At 38.2% G+C, this 24,334-nt stretch overlaps 2 protein-coding genes across 4 annotated transcripts in view; one reads left to right on the top strand and one right to left on the bottom strand.

Annotated features, from left to right (window-relative positions):
• Positions 1–254: 254 nt before the first annotated feature.
• On the bottom strand, positions 255–6,012 carry htatip2 (HIV-1 Tat interactive protein 2). 2 transcript variants are annotated; one of them, XM_041992071.1, is made up of 7 exons: positions 5,655–6,012; positions 5,021–5,233; positions 4,838–4,945; positions 2,340–2,477; positions 2,164–2,225; positions 1,125–1,362; positions 255–877 (listed from the first exon to the last, which is right to left on the bottom strand). In XM_041992071.1, exons 1-6 carry the CDS (start codon positions 5,796–5,798, stop codon positions 1,146–1,148), a joined length of 882 nt encoding a protein of 293 aa, XP_041848005.1. In that variant the 5' UTR covers positions 5,799–6,012; the 3' UTR covers positions 255–877; positions 1,125–1,145. The 2 variants fall into 2 exon arrangements, with proteins under 2 accessions (XP_041848005.1, XP_041848014.1); XM_041992080.1 differs by having other exon boundaries at positions 5,021–5,210; positions 5,655–6,009.
• dbx1a (developing brain homeobox 1a) overlaps positions 1,302–24,334 on the top strand; it is a 42,132-nt gene continuing 19,099 nt past the window's right edge. Inside the window, exons 1-3 of one of the 2 annotated variants that reach the window (XM_041992057.1) lie at positions 1,323–1,383; positions 4,229–4,233; positions 12,106–12,166. In XM_041992057.1, coding sequence (XP_041847991.1) covers positions 12,141–12,166 — 26 coding nt within the window. In that variant the 5' untranslated portion in view covers positions 1,323–1,383; positions 4,229–4,233; positions 12,106–12,140. Of the gene's footprint in view, positions 1,384–4,228; positions 4,234–12,105; positions 12,167–24,334 lie in introns of both variants that reach the window. The other variant, XM_041992050.1, reaches the window with a different exon arrangement.

The raw sequence follows: 24,334 nt of genomic DNA, 5'->3' as shown, positions 1-24,334 counted from the left end.
CCATTTGTCTTTAAAATCCAAATGTTTTACTAACTAACTGGAATTCAGAAGTAGACAATTTCAAAATAGTGCTTTCCCAGCTTTTTCAGTTATTCTAAACAATATAAAACTTTTTATAATAAAAAAAAAAATCCAATACTGTCAACAGGTTAAATGTTAACATATTGGCCCAAATTTTAACTGAGACTTTTTGACATGCTGAACAAAGTGCGTTAACCACATTTATCCACAAGAGGGTGCTGTTGGCTCAAAGAGGGGTTGAATTTATTTTTATTAATCGTATATAAAACACAAAAGCCATTCAAAGTGCGTTACATATAGCGTTGAAACTATTAGAATATGAGAATACGGGATGAAAAGAGGTGACAATTTTGTGTCAGTGTGTGATTTTCTCTCTTCACCAATCATCTTTCTCTGTCAATTACCATAAATGCGGCTTAAATATTAAGTTTTGTTCCAAGAAAAACACATTACCCAAGACATGAAAGGAGAGATCATGAGCTCAAATTACTCATTATCTTTCCAATAATAAATTTTGGCAAATGGATAAATTAACATTTTACCTGATTTAAACAGGAAAAAGTACATTTACAGCATAACAGAAATAAACATGAACTTTAAGGCAGTGCTTTACAAATGCGATTGCACAGATGGTGAAATTCTTCCCTGAAGAAAATGTGACATTTATGGACAAAAGAAATTAAACCAAAATGCTACTTAAATCTTGTTTTTTTTCCTGCATGAAGAAGTCAGTATGTTTACATTTAAATCCTTAGAGCAGTTGTAAAACATTTAAAGATATCCCTTTCAAGTATAGTGAAAATACTTTGATGAGTACTGCAGCTTGTTGTCATCTTTGTATGTCCACATTTATAACCTGGAAAAAAAAACAAAAAATGAATATTACAAGTCAGAAACTTAAGATAGACCATTATTCTTTTAACTTTTGTCTTCTGTTTAACAACCAGTAATGTTAAGACATATTTATGAAAGCTACCTAAACTGACTTAGTATTTATAAACTGTGACACACAAAAGTCCAGTGTCAGGAAACATTAAATGAACAAGGTTCAGTCTAGTCTAAAAGTCTAAAAGTATCAGTCTAAGAGAGTAAAATGCATTCACCTCATGGCGTCACCTGCTCATTCATTTCCCTGCACCTTTCCCCAGACTGGTGATAGCTTTGTTCTCCAGGATCTCCGTCTTCTGCTCAGGCTGAAGCAGAGTGTTGGACACCATTGCTTTTGCCACCATTTGGATCGGAATAGACATGGATGTTGAGCACACGGCAGAAACGGCACCGAAGAACTTCCGGGCCAGCCACTCACTAGGTCGATTTTCCTGCCTGTCCACCAACAAAACCCTGTTGGACAAAAAAAGAAAGGTACAGTTTGGAGAATGTATTGGTTTGATCAGATCATCACCAGCTTTTCAGTTGGTTTGGCCATATTTCTTCACTTTCTCACTTATTGTTAATATATCTGTAGGGCTTCAATACTTCGAACACTTAATTTCTTGCAGCTGTGATGCATAGCATTGTCAGGGTGCCACAAGTGTGTAAAGTCAAAGAAGAAAAAAACTTCTGTAATCATAGTCATTTGCATTTTAAAGCACAAAGTCTGCACCATTTCTTTTTCAGCAAGGGATTATGAGCATCAGACTATCCTTTAAAATATCATGCAGTGGTAATTCCTTCATTTAGTACAGTTTATTGAAAGAAAAGCTACCGACCATGGTGGGTATACCACAGCATAAAATGTCAAAGTCTCAGTAACTTGTTGTGTTAGGTGTTAGTCTGCTGATGTTAAAATGTGAACAATATGATGAAGAGGACAGTTTAAATACAAGCTGTCACTGAACCAGAACGCTGAGTGTTTTTTTTCTTTTGGATTTTTTTTATGGTGAATCACACTGTAAGTGAACAGCATGTTTGGGAATAAGTGCTTAAACATTGAACAGTTGTACATGCGCATTCAAAAGTTTAGGTTCACCAATAAAGGTTTATAGTGCATTTTATGTACATTCTGACATAATACAAAAAGCCAAATATCCCAAACTTTTTGTGGATTGTGTATGTGCAAACATTTCCACTGATCTGTTAACACAATAACACTTTCAATTTGATGACTTTATCTTACTTAATATAGTGGTTGAGAGGACTTACCCTGGCCTATAAATAGAGAATCTATCAAAACCCAGTGCCTCAATGTCTGCTTCCACTTGTCCCTGGATGAAAATTATATATGATCATATTATATCTGAGAGACACAAAGAATCCTTAGTTAATAAAAAAAGTTATTTCAGTATTTGGCATGCAGTACAAAAAAGGCAATAAAAGACCTTGACTTGGAGGTAGAGAAATTTGCTGTTTTTATCGGCTCCTCTGGAGGACTCCAGGTGGAAGTGTGTACAGCCTCCTGCTTTGGCAAGTTCAGCTGATTTCAGAACATAGTCATGATCAACTCTGACGAATCCATCCTGTAATAGAGGATTAAGATTAAAAACGATTTACTGGATTTAGACAACATCAGAAATATTTCCTACGGCTGGTGTATAATTGGGAAAAATATATGAAAATGTGTAAAACTTTTTTTTTAAACTTAAAAATAAAATGATTAAAGTGATACAATTTTGCTGTTGAGTCCAGCCATCACATGAGCCGGTCACCTGTTGGGACATCTCTCAACTAATAGTTGAGTCATTGACATGTGGGGGTATAAAAAGATCAGAGGCTAAGGCTGAATCCCATTTCACCCCTTGGCCCTACCACGTAGCCCTACCCCTCCGTTTTGCGCGTTCACGTGTAGGGGTGTCGCAATTTCTTTTACGACAGAGGGGTAGGGGTAAGGGGTAGGGCTATATACCCCTTCAAACGAAGATTTTTCAGATGCACACTTCAAACGGAGGGGTATGAAAAATATTCCATCCCATATGAGAAAGCAAGTGTTTCTACGCACATCATGCTTTCTTGAGGCGCAGGGCAACACACACGCACAAAAAAGCCATAGAGAAAAAGAGATTATGCCCGTAAACACAATGAATTTTAATTGCACGCAGAAGTTATACATTATGTCCTATATACCTGTCGCGATAAGTAATAAATAATTGCACGGTAAGGAAAAAATTTGCACAAGTTTGCCGGTGTTCTGTCAGTTTAGCATACATTGTCAGATCAGCATACGCATAGTGCAAACTAACTGCATCTAACCCTAACCCTAACCTTAACCCTAACCCTAACCTTAACCCGCATGCGCATTAACGTAATGTATGCTACTCTGATGCGTATGCTAAACTGACAGAACACCGGCCGCGACAGTTTTCATTAAGTGTATTACTTTTTTCTGACATACTTTACTATAGACTTTGGCCCAATCCCATTTTTCTTTGTATGACAAAAGGTTTCACTATGGAGTATCTCGACTGAACGCTCTTGCAGAGTGATCTCTCTCGTGTCATATTTAACATCAGCATGTTGCAGCACCAGACCGTGGTGAACCACCTGTGCAAGCCGGTATGCTGCATTTGTTTACAGGGCTGCCAACTCTCACGCATTTGAGTGGCTTCTCACGCTCTCGCGCTCCGATTTCTCACGTTGGAATACACATCTAGAGCAATGCCAGCTAATGGAGAGGTTCAAGAGGATTCTCAGTGGGCCGCATTACCTTTGGGCATATATGTTAAAAAGACGCAGCGTCGCAGCAGCGCGGTTCACTCACTGCTCATAGATCAGTCTGACATGCAGCGATGAGGGGAGATATCTCAGCTTCACAAACAGCAATGATGCATAATATTTTTTTTCCTAGTTTTTTTTTTTTTATAATACAACTGGTGGTTTTGCCGATTTTTGAAAGCCAATTTTGTTTATAGAACAGACTTTATCAGACTTATTGTTTTTGGCTGTGTTTGGCTTTCATTCATTGTTAATGAGACTGAGAGTCCATTCTATTTGTTTTTGTTTTATTTAATTTCTTCCAGTTCCAGTGTAAAATGTTCTTTAGTGATTACTGATGACGTATGTGATTGTTGAAGGGGTGTCCCAATTCGTAGGGGTTGACTTTCAGCCCTACCTCTTCTAGCTCTGTTTTTAAGGGGCAAGTGGCAAGGGGAAGGGGTAACAAAGAGAAATGGGATTGGACATTAGTCTCACAGGAGTAAAGGAAGGAAGGGGTTCAGCACTGTGTAAAGAAAAATGGTCCAGTGTTTTTAAAATATTTTCAACGAAATTTCAGAAAAGGTAAAGCACCTTTTATCTGCTGTCCAATGTGCAATATTAAAATATTCTGAATTAAACACGTGGTAAAGCAGAAAAACAGAATTGAAAGGGTGTGTTCCTTAGCCTGTGTGTGTTAAATGCCTAGAATTACACAGTTGATTTTGGTAACTTCAAAACTGACAATTTACAACATTTATCTAAAACAAGAAAGCCAAATGGACATTTATGATCTCTGAAATAACACATTTTCATTACATAGCCTTTCCTTGTGAAAAGGTTATGTAATGAAATCTGTAAAACAAAATAATTAAGCCTCTACTACAAAATGGTATTGCCTTTAAATTGCCTCCAACCTCTTTTTTGTCATTCAAGAATTTGTTAAATTTTGATTTGATATAAACTTTTATATAGATTTTATTAAACTTTATTAATATAACTGCACTATAATATAAACTGGACAACCAGTACCTGTATTTAAGTGTCTAGCCTAGTTTATCAGTTGTTTTCTAAAAATTATGTCAGCAATTACCACTAATGAAATTGCTTAGTCATTGCTACTGCCTACAAACCCATTAGATAGAAATGGATAAAGCCCTGCAGTGAAAACTGAATTTAGTTAACTCACGGCTCCTGCTTTTGCTCTGGTAGTTCCTAGACAGCAGTAACCAACATCATGGCCCTCGAAGGCAGCAGAATATTCATCAAGCTTCTCAAAGTCAACCACCTCTTGTACCTGTAGGTGGGAGGAAAAATTGGGTCAGCAACTTTTAACTGTCTCCTACTAAATAAGCTGCATCTACACACTAACCAGGTTTTCATGTGTTTTTCCTTCAAAGGTCAACTGTCTCCGCCCAATGAGAGTTATCTTGGAGAACAAGTTGCGCTCCAGTAACTCTTGAAGCAACATTTTGCCTGTTTCTCCAGAAGCACCAAGAATAAAGCAGCTCTTGTTTTGGCCCCTGAAGTTATCCTCAAGGGTCTTCATGTCCTGAGTCATGCTGTGAGCCAAAGAAAAGATGATCTGTTGACACCACAGGTCATTTCAAAACAAAACAGGAATGCGTTTTTAGCAGGTTATATCGAGGAAAGAGGAAGAAAGAAAAAGAACAAAACTACTATTAATCATAGAATAAAAGAATTAAGAACTTATGACCTCACAGTTTGACGATTTTGTTTATACATGTAAGTACTGAACCGTCTTGTTTAGTGTGTGGCCAATAAGCGAGAAACCCTAAATACGTGGATTTCTTAATGAAGTCTTGTCCATGCATTAACTAAATAACTGCATAAACTGAGCTATGAAACATCAGAATTGAATATAACATATCGAGCCATGTTCAGGACCATAGTTTCCACAGATTTTTACATTGAATCCAACAAGGTGCATGCAAAACATACGGTGAATACGATCATTAACGGAAGTGAAGGTCGTGGTGCTTTACCTGGTATATTTCACCGGAACAGGATCGTCGAAATAATACAAAACCACTGCAATTGCAACAACAATGAGAGTTAGAAAGCTGGTCGCTTTTCCTAGGGTGGTGCCGAGCAGTTTCATAACAGGCGTTGTTGGGGGCAACGGTCATAATGAGAAATACTTCCTGGTTGCTTCCCGTCTTCCTGATTTGATGACAGGCGGTAGAATCAGGGAAACTCGATCGTCTCCTTTATTACGCCGTTTGCAATTTAACATTTGAATAGCCTCACGTCTAATTTACACATTTGGTGTGATTTTAGGCTGTAAACTGAAATGTCTGAATCCAACGCGATTCCCCATTATCTAACAAAGATAACGCTCTATGGATGACGCATGCGCACTGGATATTTTAAGGGCTCCTACGTATCTCTGTCCGAGGGATGTTCCCACAACCGACACAGCAAAGTAAAGCGACCAGTAAGGGAGAATTTATCATGGTCTGTGACCATGATAAATTCCTTCAAGATAATTCCCTTCAGGATAAATAAAGTATTCTGAATCTGAAATGATACTTTTTAAACTCCCTGTGGCTACTATTTAAACTACACCATCCTGCAACATGTCAAGCTGACCCATTGACTACAAGTAGGAAAGCCATAAGGCATGCCACTAACTCACTGATGAGCTTCCACAAGGTACATTAAAGTAGGAACTTACATCATTTTAATATTTTAATTTCAAAGGACAGAAACTAAATTGGGATTTTTTACGTGGGGTGACTGCAGTTTGAGTTTGACTGGGTGCACCATGACCAGGTACAAAATCTGACTTCAAATTAAACTAAGACATCCTTCTTGTCTGAGCAACAATCATAGAAATGACAAATCTGACAACATTTTTTGTAAGTGAACTATTGTATGTCATAATTGAACTATAAAATGGTGTTGTTGCCAGTATAGAAGATAAAGAAAATGACTAAAATATATTTCAGTAGCTACATTATTCTGGAAAAACTAAACTAACAGATGTAGAATGCAAACGTTCATAAGTGCTAAAACTGGAAAGTAGGACGTTAGCAACTCTGATCCTGATTGCAGACACATATGTTTAGTTGCATCCTCTGTATTTTGACATAAGCAGAGATTTTGAATGTGAGGGTAAACCTTTGAGGAATGGTTCTGAGGCAAACAAAGCTAAATATGATGAAATCATGAATGTGGATGGGGAATATACATTTTTAAGTCAAGAAGTACATTAAACAGGCAGTTAAAAGTTATAGTATCTATTAACATTTAACATTTTTTAGGTTATATTAGAGAAAAAAGTAATCACAGGGCTTTTTCAGTGGGTGTCAAAAATCATCTTTTGAGGTTGTACCATACATGGACTGACAACCTGTTATATGCTGAAATCGAAAATCCATCTTTCTTGCAGCAATTGCAGGAAAACCGTGTGCCTCTAACACTCGTCTGAGATTTACAGTAAGCTGTCAACCATTTCTTTGCTGTTCAGCCTGTGTGGTTCTTAACCAACTACCAAGGCTGTGAATTATTAAAGTATTTAATGTGCAAAAGTTAAAATAGGTTTAAGAATGGCATCTAATATTGAACATGACACAGCGATACAAGTCATTCTTATTGTGAACAAAGACAGACGTATATTCAGTCACGTCTTTTCTTATGGGTTAAAAAGTTGTCAGGAGTGGCATCTCCTATGTGTCATTTGGAAAAGAAATCCAGCCTGAATCTAGACTGAAGGCCAAACCCTGAAAATGTTTTTGCTTTTTGTTCAACCTTCAGGGGGTTTCATTTGCAAAAACCTTCATACAAAGAAAGCAAGTCCAGTCACATGCAATGAATTCATCAACACCCCATGTTTTTAACACCCCTGCCACTTCGAACACAAGGCATTGATCCAATCTAATAGAAAATGATGCAGCCAGGGATGATCCTTTAAAGATGTCAGCAGTAAAAGACAGGAAGAAAAGAGGCTGAGCTTGAGAGAAGAGGCCTTAAACTGGCACTCTGCTGAAATGAAATGTCGCCTCTTTGTTCCTTAACCCCAGGTGCTAATTGGGCCCAGCGGCAGGGAAGAAAGCTGCTGCTGGGCTCCTGTCTGTCGCACCTGTTGAGTCATTGTTTCACACATTGATCAGACAGGAAGCTGGAGTAAGAAGGCTTATACCTCAGTGGGTGCGTGGCAGAAACGTGGTTCAATTTCCTTTTAGTGCTCCACTGCTGGAGGTGGAAATGCCAATACTGGTCAGTGATCAATTCAGTTCGACCATTGATTAGCTGAGACTAAAAGACATATGGATCATAGATTCTTTTTTTCTCAACAGATTGTTCATTCTTTATTCCTAATGTGTAGTCATTCCAAAATGTTTCTCAGCACTGTGATGTGTGACTCATCTCGCTGCTGCTCATCCCCCTGCAGCATTACTCAGACTGGATTTCTCAGACCTCTGCAACACCCACATAATCAGAGTGGTGATTAATATTGTGTACAGTTTGATACATCTTCTGCCCCTCACTGAATCTGATCTGCAATATGCTCTGCAATTAAAAGTCATCATTAAGGAGACATTTTCAAAATGACTACATCCTATTGTTGTGCAAATTGTTACCCAACAAAAAGGGGGAAAAAAGTCGTATCTTTATTCTTTTATCTTAGATCCAGTTAAGTTTATAATTAAATTATATTTTCTCTGTATTTTATATGCCAGGCTTCACAGGGTTATGTTTAAACATGGCCAAGTCTCCACATGCCCTTTTATCCACGTTAAGTACATGTTCATTTTTCACAATTCAGGCTAAAAAAATTAGTGAGATGACAATATTTTGGACAGTTGTTTTGTATCTGGTAGTGTTGCCTGATGGGAACCACAATCTGTGAGCATTAACTTGTGTAGTGTGTGATAACAGGACGTTTCCTAACCTTATGTAATTCTAGCTAGTAACTATTACAGACATTTGAATTTCCCCATCTGTACTGCTGTAGTGGTACACATGATGAATACTGAATGAATTTCCTCACTGTGGGAGAAATAGTATATTTTATCTTATTAGAAGGCAGTAGCAAGTAGAAAGGCAATGGAAATACAATATGAAAAGAACTGTGGACAAATATTGTGCAGGGTTGGAAAAAACTTTTTCTCAATCAAAAAATCCCTCCTTTGCCCTTTTAAAAGGGAACTTTTGTCATTGTTTAGAGTAGCAATGATTGACATTGTATGTCACAAGCATCAACCATTGTTGTCCTTGCCCACTTGTAGATACAAGAGCTGTATGTCTGTGAAGTCTGTAATATACAAAACTGATTGGCAGCTGTCAGGGACATTTATTCTTGTTTTTATCATTTATACTGCATTGTAAGCCCTTTTAAAGATTAGAGTTCAGTTGTAACTTGGACTCTCAGAAACATTCAGTACTGGTGCTACTGAATCTTAGTGCCATATTTGTTACAGCAGATAAGTTACACCGACTGAGAAGTCTGGTGGGCCGATAAGATACTGTTTTTAAAATGGTTTTACTCTGACCATTTTTCGTAAGTATGGATCCTCTTGAATTCATTAAATCAAGTGCCAGGTTCCCCAAGCATCAATTTTAGGGCCAGTTCTTTTTAATTTGTTCAATTTCTTTAATCATGCTGCTACTTGGGGATGTCATCAGGAGGCACTACGTTGGTTTTATAAACTTAGATATCCCCTATTAACAAAAAGTTAGGGATATTTGATATTTTGTCTGATGTCAGAATGAACCTAAAGTCTATTATAACTTTTATAGGTGAGCTTAGTTTGACCTTTTCTAAAATTTTAAATGCACATGTGTAACTTTTAAATGTTTAAGTCCTTATTTCATAACAAGCTTTTCTCTAACATGAGCTATTCATTTTGGTCCTACGAGGGCCACAGTCAGGTGTGTTGAAGCAGGGATACATGGAAAACCTGCTGGATGGTGCCCCTCGTAGGACCAAATTGAATAATGCTGCCCTAGAGTGTCCAAGTACCCCAAGGGGTACATTTACACCTCATTTGAGAAATAGTGTCTTAGGTTATAGGCTGTTTTTATATTTTAGCCATGGTCTACAGTACAAAATATACTGAATCTTGCCTTGACTTGCAATACAATGCTCATATGACCGAATATGTTAAAACAATAAGACAAAAAAAGGGGGAAATACTTCATCAAACCCAAAGAGAAATAACTGTAAAATATGGTTAGCGTTTTTTTTTATTTTTATTTTTTAAGGAATTATGTTTTTTACGTAAAATCAAATGCTACATGCTTGCAAACACACGTTGCATCCCGTACACTTAGGGTTCGGCAGTCAAGCTCCACAGACTCTGGAGTGTGATGCTAATGATGGTAATTAATGGAGCCTGACAGCACAATCTGCTGCCCATTGTCTCCCAATAAACAGCTTTACAGTCCACATGAGCCACGGAGGTTTAAGCTGGGAACTGAGACGGTGAGAGCAGAAGACCGCAAGGGGTGGAGGGTCAGACCTCAGGGGATGGCACTGATCCTGAAGTGGGGATTAGCTCAATTAGAGAGGCACTGTCTGATCAAAATGCAGAGTTTGTGTGTGTGAGAGTGTGTGTGTGTTACAAGAGAGGTCTCCATCAAGACTGTTGCCATTATTTGTTGCTGCCTACTGCTGCAGCTGGTGTGAACAGTACTCAAGATGAAGCCTTTTGCTTTTGTATGACCTCTTACCATCAGATATCCATTTATTGTCATACATTTCAGTGTTAATTAATCTCCAGTGTGTTTTATTGTCCAAATGATGACAGATCCATGAATACTTCACTGAGATTAGTAACCTTGCCACTAACCAGTTTTATTACTAAAAATCAATTCATTTATTTAGTGAGTATTTCATTTTAGGTTTTAGATGGTGCTCACGTAGTTGAAACATCTTGTGTAATGCGTTAGCTCGTCTGTGCACATTTATCATGGTTGCTTCACACACACACACACACACGTGTGTATATGCATATGTATGTGTATGTATGTATGTGTGTGTATAATATATATATATATATATATATATATATATATATTCCCCCTTTTGCTTGAAGTGTCATTTGTGCACATGGTCAGTAATTATTGGTACACATTTTTTAAGCTGCAATATGCAATTAGCAGAGTAGGTGTAGGTAGGGACCAGTTTAACCGGATATTAGGTCGCAGTAAAAAAAATTGCGAAGTCTCAAAGTCGAGATTTTCACAGAGATCAGAACTATTTTAGAATCTGACATGGAGAAATGCAAAAGTGGAAACAAGTAAGACAGTTGCATCCATGCATGGAATGGAGAATTGGAGTGGGGATGGTGCCGATGGGATGTTTTGTCCACCAGTCATCGGATGCCTGAGTCGTCTCGGCAACCACCAATCTACTGAGACTAATTTAACCAAATGCTAACTTCTATTGTCAGTATGTTTTTTACACCTACAAATTTGGCAACTCTATCAGGTCTGACTGCTTCAATGTGCATCCTAGTGGAATCTTCGGGTGACAAGTGTAATACACAAGTATTCAGAGATAAGTTCATTTGGCCTTGACGGCTGCTTTCCTGCAGGTTTAGATGTTTCCCTGCTTCAACACACCAAACTTACATTAATGGCTCATGAACAGGCTTGTGCAGAACTTAACAAGCTGTTGGAGATCCATTTCATTTGGATTAAGTGTGTTGGAGCAAAGACACCTTTAAAACCTGCAGGGCAGTGGATCTCAAGGACCCGATTTGAATATCCAAGGTTAAAAAACAGTCTTCCAGAATATGCACCAAAAAAGAAAAAAAGCACATAACATAGTGGTGTTAAGTTGAATGAACTGAAAAGGTTTTGTTAAAAATATCTTGAAACCTGAAAAATTTAACATAAATATCAAATTCAAAAGGCTTAAAAAGTCATGCGAATTGCAGATTTTCAGCAGTAAAATAAAATAAAAGTACAGTAGGGCAGAGGTTCAGAACCTTCTGGCTTTGTTGCAGGCTCAGACCTTCACAATATGTTTGAGGAGATTCAGAGCATCAACAGTACCAGAGCAGGATTCCTGCTTAAAGAGCTGCAGTTAAGCAGCAATAAGACCTGCTTTTTTCTCCTCTGAGGAACAATGATGTCATTAAAAGAGCAAACAGATTATCAGCATTTTTCAATAGATGGCCCTAAAAGGAGTCTGGGGGATCTCAGAGCTCCCAGCGGGTAGAGATAAGACTGCACTTGCACACTTGGACAACCTGACAGTCTTAAAGATGTGTCCATTTAGTTAATTTTTTTTCTTTCAAGAAAACACTAACCATAAATACCATGAAGAAGCAGTAATAATTGAATGTGATAAGTCTGTAATGTGTGAGCAGGATTTCTTTCAAGAAAAGTTTCTGTTAATAGTGAAATATAAGCTAAGAGATTAATACGGGATTCAGTATTTAGTGCAGAGAAATAATTTAACATTTCTGTCTGTATTTATAGGAAGCACACTTCATCTGCATGTTTGCTGAAGCGAGATGTTAGAGGCGATTGTCATCATAAGGTAAGTTTAAAAATCTGTTTTGAATCAGTTCAATTTGTTAGAATGTGCAAAGTCTAAAGGAACCTTAATGCCCGATGAAGTGAACGCCATATGTCGTGTTTTAGAATGTAACTACACTTAAAATCCCCCAATGTTTTTTTTTTTTTTGTTGTTGTTTTTTTAACCATGCATAGCAACAAGCTGCATAATATGTTTAATTGTTCACAAACTTTCAATGTACTACACTTCATACTGGAGATTTCCACATCAGATATGTTTATTTACAGGATGTAGAATAGAATAAAAAATACTTTATTAATTAATCCCTTTGGAGAGTCCTCAGGGTAATGAATGAATGAATAATAATAATAATAATGAATAATGAATCATATAGATAATTGATAATAATAGATAATAGATGATAGCAGTATTTGATTAATTTTCATCTGGACTAATATTAAGTATACTTTGATAAGCAGTATAAAGTTTTTTATGAGTTAACACACATGCTACTATTGAAACTGAAACAAAGAAACCTGAAAAAGAAATTCTGTGGTCTGCAACAAAATTGACCAATGACATTTTAGATATAGATAGTAGATGGGTTGTACATCATGAGTTACTTAAGCTTTAGAGAATTAAACCGTATATTATATTACACTCTTTATTTTGTTCAAACTAGGTCTACCAAAAGAAAGTTTTCTGTAGCCGTAGTGGTACTGCTGAGCTAGGAGCCAGTTGAATGGATGTGTATTGGCCTCTGAGCCCAGTGCTTTGTTAAATTCAGTCAGGTAATTACGGGAAACACAAGTTTCCAGTGTTACAGTTTGCTAGAATGTTTTCTGTATTAAATGCATGTCAAAAACGATTATTAATTTGATTTCTTGTCAAGCACAATTTCACTGAGGAGTTTTGGATCTCCATGGCCTAATGAAATTTCATATACAATGAGTTATCAGCTGATCAGTTTTAATGGGACTTTCCCAGGAGAAAATTAAACTTGAAACAGTTAAATATGTTAGGCCTACTATGGGATAATAATGGCATAATACGCAAAAGCCTCTTAGTGGATATTTCTGTTTGGCTTTGAGTTTTCACCATCAGATCTATTTGCTGTCTTAAATCTCCCCTTTGTGGCAGGATGGTTGAAGCTTAATGACTCCTTTGAACCGCCGCCATTCCTAGCAGAATGGCTTTGGGAATGTCAGCCGGCTAACCTTTAGTCTCTTTCCCACATCCAGCAATAGCAAAGGGCGTGTAATACCCAGCTTTCAATTCCTGTCCATCTCCTGTATTCATAATCAGTTAATCATTTTTCATGTCACATATAGGCAAAACGTGAGCCAATTGTGGGAATAAACGGCAGTCACACAAAACTCATGAAACATAGACCCACCAGTTTTACTGTTATATGGAAATCAAATGAGTCCACTTTTTATCTTTTGTACAAGGATAGTATTTGTTTTGTTGCTGGTGCATTTAGGTTTAACTCAGTTTTTTTTTTCTTGTGAGATTTATTTATTATTTACAGATCATATCCTTTAAAACATTAGTCAACTTAATTAAGCCACAATATTCATAAGTGAATCCACTTGTCCTTTTTGTTTTTTGGTCATTTATTTAATTTTTTTTTTTTTTTTTTTTTTATAAAAAAATTTTGTCTTGTGGGGTCTGCAATGACATGAAAGATGTGGAAGACAGTCTTTTCACCTTGGCAGACACCTTGGACAAAATCAGGTAGTCTGGTTAAAACGCGCACCATATTTTCATAAATGACAAAAGAAATGGTTATTTATTTTTTATTATCAATAGTTATTTCAACTATTTGAGTTTTTTCTTTTGTCTACGCTAAAAAATAATTTTCAAAATTAATATTTTAATTATCGGCAGTTTTTATGTAATTTAAAGTACATTAGAATAGTGTTAGTTTTTCTTTTCTTTTTTTTTTTTTTTTTTTTGCTTTTTTTTTTAAAGATTTCCTAACAAAGCATTCAGAAATAATTCCATGTCTTCTTTATAGCTATCACAAAAAACATTTAAGATTCAATAAATCAAATATTTTCAGTTTATTCAACAGTAAATTGTTTTAAGTAAATTTTCATCATTTGATGTTTTTTTTTTCTTAAGTGAGAAATTATAATCTGAGACGTTCTTTGATATATTGAGTTCAGGGCTCTGTTGTAGAAAAATCAGTCGTATCTGTTGTAGGACTCAAGACATCATCTAAAGGTCGCACAGACTTGCATAACTGTCGGATGCTTTTACTTTGTTTTGTCTTATCATGATGCATCCCCACACTGCAACATTTAACTCTCCTTCCCGCCTTTTTTTGCTACTGACATATTTTCTTATGCAGTTTGAAACTTGATCACGATGGCCCACAAGGCTAACAACAAGGTTAATGGTCAGTATTGTGGCTGCTGACCCATCAGACAGAGTTGTTTTAGTTTCAGGTGTTTGATAGAATATAAAAGTGTGTCAAAGGGTACTTATGTTTATTAGATAGCCTATTAGATGTGTTTTGGATTTTATCTATATTCTTTTGTGGTGATCATTCCTAAAATCTGTAGAGTAAAATTGAGGTCAGACCTAGCAAGACAAACCACCAAACCAATCTTAAGATCAATTTCACTTACAGAAAGCTTGTTCTCAACTGACTTACCTGGTAAAACAAAGATAAATAAATCAAACTTAGAATAAATAGAAACAGATTGGAAATAATGATTTCTGTGTATTTTAAATTTAATTTTTTCAATAAAAATTCAGAACTGTAAACTAGACATCCCTCCAGGCCAACCATGTGCAGCCCAAACACTACCGATTTAAGGGTTAACCCGAACTGATGTCTATTTGTGTGGGAGGTATGAACAACATCAGGCCAATCAGAAAAGACAAGGAGCAGTAGAATGACTTGTTGTCCACACATCTGCAGTGGACTGTAGACCTATGTTCATGTATGAGAAGCCTCAGCACAGCCTGATCCCTTTGTATCTGTCCAGAGGTATGGTGGTAAAGATGAAAACCAAACCAGAATGATTCTTTTAGCAGCAACCACTTTATTGTGCGATTGATAATGAATTGATTACAAGTAGTCTGAGGGCCAAAAAATAGTTTTGACTGTACTGTTGTATGAAATGCTTGTGTAGAATGATCAGAAGGACAAAGTAGAGAAAAATATGTATTCTTGCACTATTATCATGGACAGTAATTTACTAAGAATGAAGCGGCTGGCTCTTCTACCATTAGTTTCTGGCTCCGTTAAAGCCATCTGAGCTCATCTCTGTTGGTTGGTCCCTGTTGTCTTGAGGTCTAGAGAGAGAGTGAAGAAGGAAGAGGGGAGATCATGTCGGATCATGGTGGACCCACCACAGCACAGAGACCTCCCTGCCGATGAGCAAACACCACTACAAATGGCAGAGCTGGCTGGACAATCACTCTGTGAATAGAAGCTAATTAGCTGGAGTCTAATGCCAGTTTACTAACACCTGTATTAGCGTGCTAGCTCAGCAGGGAGTCATGGCTGACCAACATGCACTAATCCCTCATAAGCCCAAAGTGCTCCTCCTAAGAACTGGCATTAACATATTCTGCTTTAGCCAGCTGTTGCTTACCTAAACCCAGAGCTTACACAGGGATGTGTTGATGCAGAGGAGGAGAATCTGTGTGCTCCTGTGAGAGTCAAAATTCTTATGAGTCGAACAGTTGTGATGAAGGAAGTCAGCTGTAAAATACCAATTCGTTTTATATTTAAACTGATAATTAAAAATGAGTAAAACTATGAAAATTAAACCAGATTTGGAGAACTGGACTGTAAGCAGGTTCTTCTTCCCTTTATGCTTATTTTTTAAATTTAGTTATATTTTTTTCTCAAATCCTACATGCTATGTGTTAGCTTTTTGGGAACCCCACCATGCCCATGTGGCCATTTTCAGTTTCTTTCCATTGCTGATGCACTCTCCCATCCTTTTCCACTGCCTGGGTGGTGGGGTGATTACCAAGTGGCCATGTGTGTATCAAGGCAAGTCTGAGGCCACTGTGTGTGTAAGGGATTAGTGAGCTTTAACATTAACATCGTGGCTGGACTGGCTACATTCCCTTGCTCTGCTTATAATTTAAGGGGAGGAGAAAGCGGCTGGTCCATTAGCTCAGTCTGTTTGCTCGGGAGTAGGCCGACTCTGATCCTCTAATTTCTCCCACCCTTTCCAAGAGGATCTCTGGCTTTTGTGACAGAGGGATGGAAAGATAAAGGATGGGACTGAAGAGCACATTGATTCAGAGATCACCATTCTTGGGACATTCTGTACACTTACCAAACTAATCAGTGTGTGTAAACACAACGAGACGTGTTGAGGGCTGGTGGCTAAAAGGCCAGGGTCTCCGGGGTTGATTAGGAAGAGCTTTTTGATGGACCACACTCAGTGTCTGTATGCTCTGGTCTGCACCCAGCCTGCCTCATGTGCTTCCCTCTTCTGACTGATTCTGGGTGGCTGGAGAGACTATGGATGGATAAAGTTTTAATGGCTCATGCAGATGCTTTCATGTTTCTCCAATAGTTTAAAAGAGCACAACTAACTAAAAGACGAACATCAGAATTATTGAAAGTACTTGATCTGAGTTGCTTTTTTTTCTGGTCCTGGATGTTCATGCAGAGACCTTTTAAAAACTCAAATATTTTCATGCTTAGAATCACTTTCAGATCAGTTTTGATATGTCCACACAAAAATTTCAGAGGTTTGCAGATGGAACTATAAACTGATTCAACTCACTGAAATGAAAGTTTAGTGCCTTTGGTTTTTTTTTGGGGGGGGAGGGGGGGACTAAACCCTAAAATGCTTTTATCAAGCTACCTGAGTAGTCAGCTTTCATATTTGATATTCACCTCATTTAACATTTGTGTGGTGGTCCTTCTCCTACAGTGGGTTTAGAAAATTTATAACAATACAATGTCAATGTCAATTTTATTTATATAGCAGATTTATACAAACCAATAAAATATGAAAACACAAGGACAACACACAAAGGTACAACATAAAAACTCCAATAGGGTGTCTGTACTCAGCCAAAGGCCAAGGCAAACAAGTGCATCTTAAGCATAGATTTAAAAGCAGACAGACTGTTTGCCTTTAACTGTGCAGTCTGCAAAGTGTTCCACAGAGTGGGAACCACAACTGCAAAGGTTCGATCTCCTCTACCATCTGACTGGCTGAACGAAGCGCCCTGGAAGTACAATGAGATCATGGGGCCCATTCAGACACTTAAAAACAAATAAAAGAATTTTAAAATCAATCCTGTACTTCTTCTCTGGTTTCTCGCTGAAGCCAGTGGAGTGCAGAGAGCACTGGAGTTATGTCTTTTATGTTTTTTGCTTAGACAAGGCTTGACTTTGGTAATATATTGTTTCCTCACAGCAGCAACATCAAGCCAGATGGTTATCATTTTTAGTGTTTGATTTCTTTCTCTGTACTAAAAGTAGTATTAAAGAGTCGTGTGCCGAATATGGGTTGGGGGTTGTTGGGGGGTTGTATATGCTACGTGTGTATAAATGCATGTTCCTGTGTGAAACTGTAATTTCTTCTTTTTTTTTTTCTCTTTTTTTTCTTTCTTCTTTCTCCCCTGTTATGCAGTTTCTTTTTGTTTTAATATGGAAGAATTGATTTTTCATGTAAAGCACTTTGTGTTGCCCAAGCATGAAAAGTGCTTTATAAAGTTTGATTTGATTTGATAATAAGTCTTAGTTGGAAGAAGCTAGACTTAACCACCGAGCTGGCCTGTTTGTCCAGTTTAAAAGCAACAGTCATAATCACACCAAGATTCCTAGCATGGGATCCTCTGTGAGGTGCTAGTGGCCCAAAGGAATTAGCAAGAACCTGAACCAGCTCAGGTTCCAATACAACCAATACAATATAATGTATGAAAAACTTTTATTACTTATCTTTTAGTTCTCCTACACCACTATTTGCAAGAGAGGTGTTGCATGTTGTTAAAGTGAGATTTCTGATTTCTAAAAGAACTAATTAATTTAGAAGACACTCCAAAGTGCATCAAATTGCGTTGTGAGTTCCTGCTTTGTTTCAAGGAAACCATGATGTAAATTGACACCTAAACTTTTGTGTGTTAGGGATTATTCAAACATGAAAGATATTTGAGCTTATCTTTTTATCTGTTTATTAAAAAAAAGCCATGTGCAAGGTGACTGGTCACAGCAAAGCAACTTTGTGGATTGGCACTTCTGTAAATAGATACCACTGAATTAAACTGTGTGTGCAGTTTCATGATGTGCATTAAATGACTTACTTTAAAAGTAACTGCCGATAAAAGTAACTTCGGACATGTCACTTTAAAAATTGAGGAAGAGCTGAGCTGACTGACATTGCTGTGTCATGTAATTTCTCTCCTGAAAAACAGTTTACAAGCCGCAATGCAGTTAGTTCAGATATGTCTGCAGGCCCTGGTTCATATTTATTAGCTGTACAATGTCAGTTTCAACTTGGACAAGGAACACAGGAAATAAATGGAAAAATCAGTCTTGACACAAGAGGTTTGTATTATAATAACCCATCAATCATCAGATCTAAAGCTGCATCCCTTGAGAATACTGTTCTGTCAGCACACTATGACTCAACATCGTCTTCTTTTTAAGTGGACACCAGATCAGATGTCACTATTAATTCCCAAAAGCCTTGACCTCTTTTAATACCCCTCACAGCCAATTAGGGGAAGTAATGGCAGTATATCTTCAATAGCAGTGCACAGTAGCTGGTGGAGCTACACATGCTACCCACCTAACCACCATCAGTGGGGACGGAGGCTAATGGGCAATCACAGGGGGGCTTATGTTGCAAATCAGTGTGGGTCCACAGGACTCTACTGGGGATTCCTGTCCAGTGTTTCTTGATGCTGGAGCTTATGATCCAGTAATGGGTGCTTTGGTGGAGATCTAAGAGGGTCCCGAGGGAGTGTGGTGTCAACCTGGCCCCAGCATCCTCAGGCTAAAAGGGGCTTTGATGGGCAAAGTAGTTCAACAGAGGGAACGTGGAGGAACAGGTCCCAGCTGATGGGACATGTCACTTCTAACTTGTACAGAGGAAATTGAACCCTTGTTCTCACAGAATGAAAGAGAAAAAACAGCAAAATGTTTAGTAGTTATATCCATTTAATTTTTCTTTTTTTCCTCAAAACTCATTCATAAATTGGCTTAAAGCTAACAATCTTTCACTACATGTCAGCTAATTTAATGCTGGTATTTTGTATTTTTAAGATTTGGGGATTTTGCACTTTGCTGATAGACTCGTCTAGCTCTTGTAGCAAATGCTGAGGTTCAATTGAAAAGTGCATGATTACAGCACAAAGGAAATGTATTACTGTTAAAACATTGTCTGAAACCAACAATTTCCAAATTTCAACTTTACTTTCTTTTGGGGAAATGATATATGTAATGAGCAGAGTGAGGAAAACAAAGAATTTTCCAACAACTTTTCAGCCTTTTATTTTAAATCGTTCTTGATTTGTATATATGATTTTCCAGTTATATTTGCAAAGGAGGAGTTCATCAGCCAAGTTCAGCCTTTAATACTATCTTCCATATTCATGTCTTGTTACAGTTTCAAGTACTCTCTTGACAGTTGAGGCAGCTTGGCCTCTTTAAAACAAAAACTGAGGTAACCTGAGAAGATTGACAGTCGTCATTCTTTTTGGAGTGAACCTCTTCAGTGTCATCATGTGTTCCCGTTAGTTCTGACCATATTATTGACACAGCTGAGAGAAACTGGATAAAAGTCATTATTGATCAGTGTCAGGACTCTAGCTCTATCAGCATGGCTTCTGAAAGGAGAAACGTGTGTTTATGTGAGAGGGATGTCTAGGCTGAGTTACAGGGGTTTAGTTTATTCCTTCTGTTCATGTCAAAGGATGGGTGGGTGTGTAATGAAGAATGGCGAAAGCAGGTGGTGTGACTAAAGCGAGGACTGGACCGAATTAGGCGGATGCAGGGAGGAGGAGATGGGATGGGGTCGACACCAGTCGACAGGGCCTATCCGAAGCTGAGCCGCACACCACACCCACCCAACTGTTCCTCTTTCAGCACCCTTCTGCCCATTTCTCCCCATCTCCCTTTCTCACTCTCTCTGTCTCGCTTTATCTCTCTCCTCTCCTCCTCTTTTCTTTTCTTTTCAAAATGCATTGTTAACAAAACGGTTTACAAACCCTGGCTGGTACATTATCCACGACCGCCTCCTGTGAGATTGATTTAAGCAAATGGATTCAGAAGAGGGGGGAGGGAGGGGGTTAGCATGGAAAGGATGCAGAAGGAGAAAGTGAAAAGGGGTGTGTTTCTTCGCACAGCAGCTTTACAAAACCACCACATGGGCCACGTTGAATATTCCCCTTTCTCTTGCATTTTGAGAAGCCATACATTAAACGCTCATTATACAGCCTTTATGTAGACGAGAAGGCCCCGTCTCTGAGAGCGCAGAGCGGCTGAGGATGGACTGTGATCTCCCTGCATATGCATGCATGGAGCATCTTTAGTGGCTTTCTGACATGTATGATATCATCATGACCAAGAGATTTGACTTTCATATGGCTGAAACAGGAAAGGGAGGGTGTGTCAGGTGCATGGATGATTTTTACACTATGAATCAAATCATAAATGTTTGATAAAGGTGAAGTTTTGGGCTGTATGTGTATCAAAATTACATTGTCTGAAAAATAAAAGAATCAGTTACTGTCATAGGTAAAATGTTTGCAATCTAAGAAGTGTAATGAAATCGAAGCAGAAAAGCTGATGGTGTAAAACGTTTCAAGCTTCTGTTTTTAAATTTTTATTTTTTAAAAATCTGAAAGTTTGAGTAAGTCACTCCTCGCTGGCCTTCATTCACGCTCTCTGAAGGACACAATTTAACTGTGGCCATTTTTTTTTTTTTTACTTTTCATTTGGCTTTTTAACTTTATCATTTCACTTTCAACTCCACTTTCACAGTCCCCTCTTTCCTTTTTCCAACAATGGTATCCTTTTCTAGGGGGTTCTAGAGGTGTGTGCACGAAGGAGGGGGGCAAAGGTTGAACCGGGCATCCCATCATGATAAATCACTGGTTAATGAGGAGTCCATTGTGTCCTCACACATTGTGTCCCCCCCCTCTCCAACCCTTCCCCTCCTCTCCCCCCTTCTCCTCCTTGTGTCCTTTAGACCGCTACCTTCGGGTTGTTAAGCTGACACAGATAATGAACTGGCCGCTTTGAACTGTCCCCACAATATTGACTGGTTGCACACAGCAGATGTCTCCCTGGCAGAAAGCAACTGGTAAAAGCACATTAGTTTAACAAAGAGTGCTTTGCTTTCGAGGGGTGGGGACTGCAGAGGAGGTGGCAGAGGGGTCTGTGTGGGTGTGTTGTGGGGCAGGAGGATGGAGAGACGGGTGGGGCAGAGGGCAAGCTTTAGAGTTGACAGATCTGTAGGATTATATCAAAACAACACAGTTGTTGATTATATGAGAAGAAGAAACAAAGACGTGAGGATGTTTCAAAAGAGAGAATCTTCAAGGTTGTGTCACTTTATGAAAGTCCTTTTGCAGGATAATATTTAACTTGCATAGTTCAAGTATAAATGTCAAGAAAAGTCCAAAATTAGAATATACTAATTGTTGCTTTGCATTTGTAGCAGCAATGTGATTGAAAAGGTTTGTTTTTTTCTTCCCTAACAGTTCTGTTTTCTGACTGTTTAAATGTGAAGTGCCTTACTTACAGTTTTGCATTATCTAGATGCACTCTTTCTTCTGGCAGCCTGCCTTTTCTGTTAATTTTTGTACAATATTAGCTGTTTTTTTTAAACTACATTATCACCAAGGGGTAATGAAGTTTGAATAAAGTCTCCTCCATTAATAATTTTCATATTAAGCAAATGATATAGCCAACCATTTAAAGCATAACCTAAAGCTGTTAAAAATGTGCAAAACCACAGATTTAACTGTCTTTTTCATAATTTGCCATTGATAAATTAATTCATTTTGTCCGCAGATAACAAAATGATTAACTTAGTTTTCAGTCTCCCCTCATTATTGTTGTTCAGTGAATGCAGCATGGCCTGTGAGCGGACTGGTTTCTTTCTGGCAGTGGGACGGGTGTCTAATGGGTCAATAATAAGCCGTGACTAACTGTCTCCCTGAGGAGCAGCTTGGCCAGACACACACTCACAGAAAGCAGCAGAAAGGTATGAGCTACCAACACTGATTACCATATAATTGCTGCCATTGTATTTGACATGGAGAATTAGTAGCCCGCTAGGTGGCTAACTGGCCTTTTATTCAGCTCAGGACTGGACAGAGAAAACACACACACACACACAGGCATACACAACTCAAACTGGATGGAATACAATTTTATGTGCTCATTATTTGTGCAGCAATGCAGATAGTTTTGCTGGTGAACAGATGCCTAAAATTGGAAGATTAGAGAAAAAGCTTTTGATAATTGCTTTTCATTTGTTCTCTGGTAAATTGAAAAACTGTCTTCTTACAGATGAATATGTAGTGTGATGTATTCAAGACAGTGGCTGATAACCCCATATGTCTGCTTTTTCATTAGTACTATTTTAACCACCTGAGTTCAAGGTTCGGTGTTCATACACACAGGATAATCTGCTATGACCCATTCACATTCCACCTGTCCACTTTGAAAATTGCAAACTCCACCAGTTGGTAAGTTGTGAGCTTATCACACAAGGAACCACATCATCAGACTGTGAGACACAGAGCAATTTGATGTGGTTTCTGGCATACGAGTCAAGAGGGTTAACAAGACCCACCGCCATGGAGTCCCCTCAACCCACGTGTGGCTAAACGATCACTTCCCTGCACGTTTCACATTGCAACAAATCTCTTTTCATGATCACTTTTCACTCTTTCTCTTTCTTGCCTGACTGGCTCTTTTAAAACTGAGAGGGTGAGGAGAGGGAGTCAGGGAGAGATTTTTTTTTTTTTTCCTCACTAAAGTTTTTATGTGAGGACGGCTGAGTGAGCGTCCATTATAGAAAAAGCCCAGACCACCACTGGATGACCCTGCTACGAGCGACAAAACCCAATTGGTCACGGCCGCCAGCAGCTAATGGGCCAGAGAGAAATAGCCCTGGGTGGGTAATGACTGTATTCTGTGTCTTTCTCTTTACGTCCTTCTGGTGCCCTCACACCCTCCCATTTTACCCCAACAGCCACCAGCCCTACCCTGTCTGTACCCCTGCACCCAACTCTGTGCCCCCCCAAATCTTCTTCTTTAGAGTTATTTACACTAGCAGTCACATCTAAACAATGCTGTTGGTCACAGTTTGCATCTTTGGCAACAGATGCTAGTGACAGATCAGGCAGAGGGAATCAGAAGACCATATGTTTAGATGAACTTTGGTCCTCCTGGCTTTAACACACACTGGAGCTTGACAGAGAAGCTCTATTGAATAAACAAGCATCTTAATACTAGAAGATATAGAAACATTTTGGTTTCAGACCATAAATAGTGCTGTTTGAGGTGCAGCCTTTTAATTTAAAAAAATTAAAGCCTATTAAAGGAAAAAAAAAGTTTTTTAACCTTTGCAATCCCAAGACTGCAGGGTTAAAGACTTGCAAGACCACAGGAAAAACTGAACTACTGTCTGGTTGAATTTCACTATTTGGTTTAAGCTACAAAGCATCGTGTTTTTGAACATGTCTTAATGATTTCCACACAAATTGGATATAGAGAGGTTAAAATTTTATGTGGTAACAATTATATCTACATCAACATGCAGTAATGTGTTTTTAATATTGATATCTTGACGGACTGATCAAGACGTGTACAACACATTAGCCAAGCAGGGGTAGATCCAAAGGGGTTGCCTTAGATAAAGGTGTGGGACACCCACACAATCTTACTGCCTCCCCCAGGTGATATCCCCAAGTATATTAAAAAAAAATCTAATTCTAACAATTATAAACTGACCTCTACTAAGGTGACTCTCAGATGCCCTGTGTGTCATTTACTCAGAATATGCATTCCTCCCTCATCACTTGCCTTGGTCATTTTCTTGATTATCCTCCCATGCATGAATGATGGGACAAACGTGGTGAAACAATTAAACTGATTGAGCTAAACTGTAGCTTCAACAGTAAGATTGTGCAGATCAATTTATACTAATATGATTCAACATCTTAAAAGGTATTATGGCA

The sequence above is a fragment of the Melanotaenia boesemani genome, chromosome 1, assembly GCF_017639745.1.
Source record: "Melanotaenia boesemani isolate fMelBoe1 chromosome 1, fMelBoe1.pri, whole genome shotgun sequence".
Lineage (NCBI taxonomy): Eukaryota > Metazoa > Chordata > Actinopteri > Atheriniformes > Melanotaeniidae > Melanotaenia > Melanotaenia boesemani.
The sequence above is the reverse complement of the archived record's forward strand: the minus strand, read 5'-3'. Positions and strand labels throughout refer to the sequence as shown.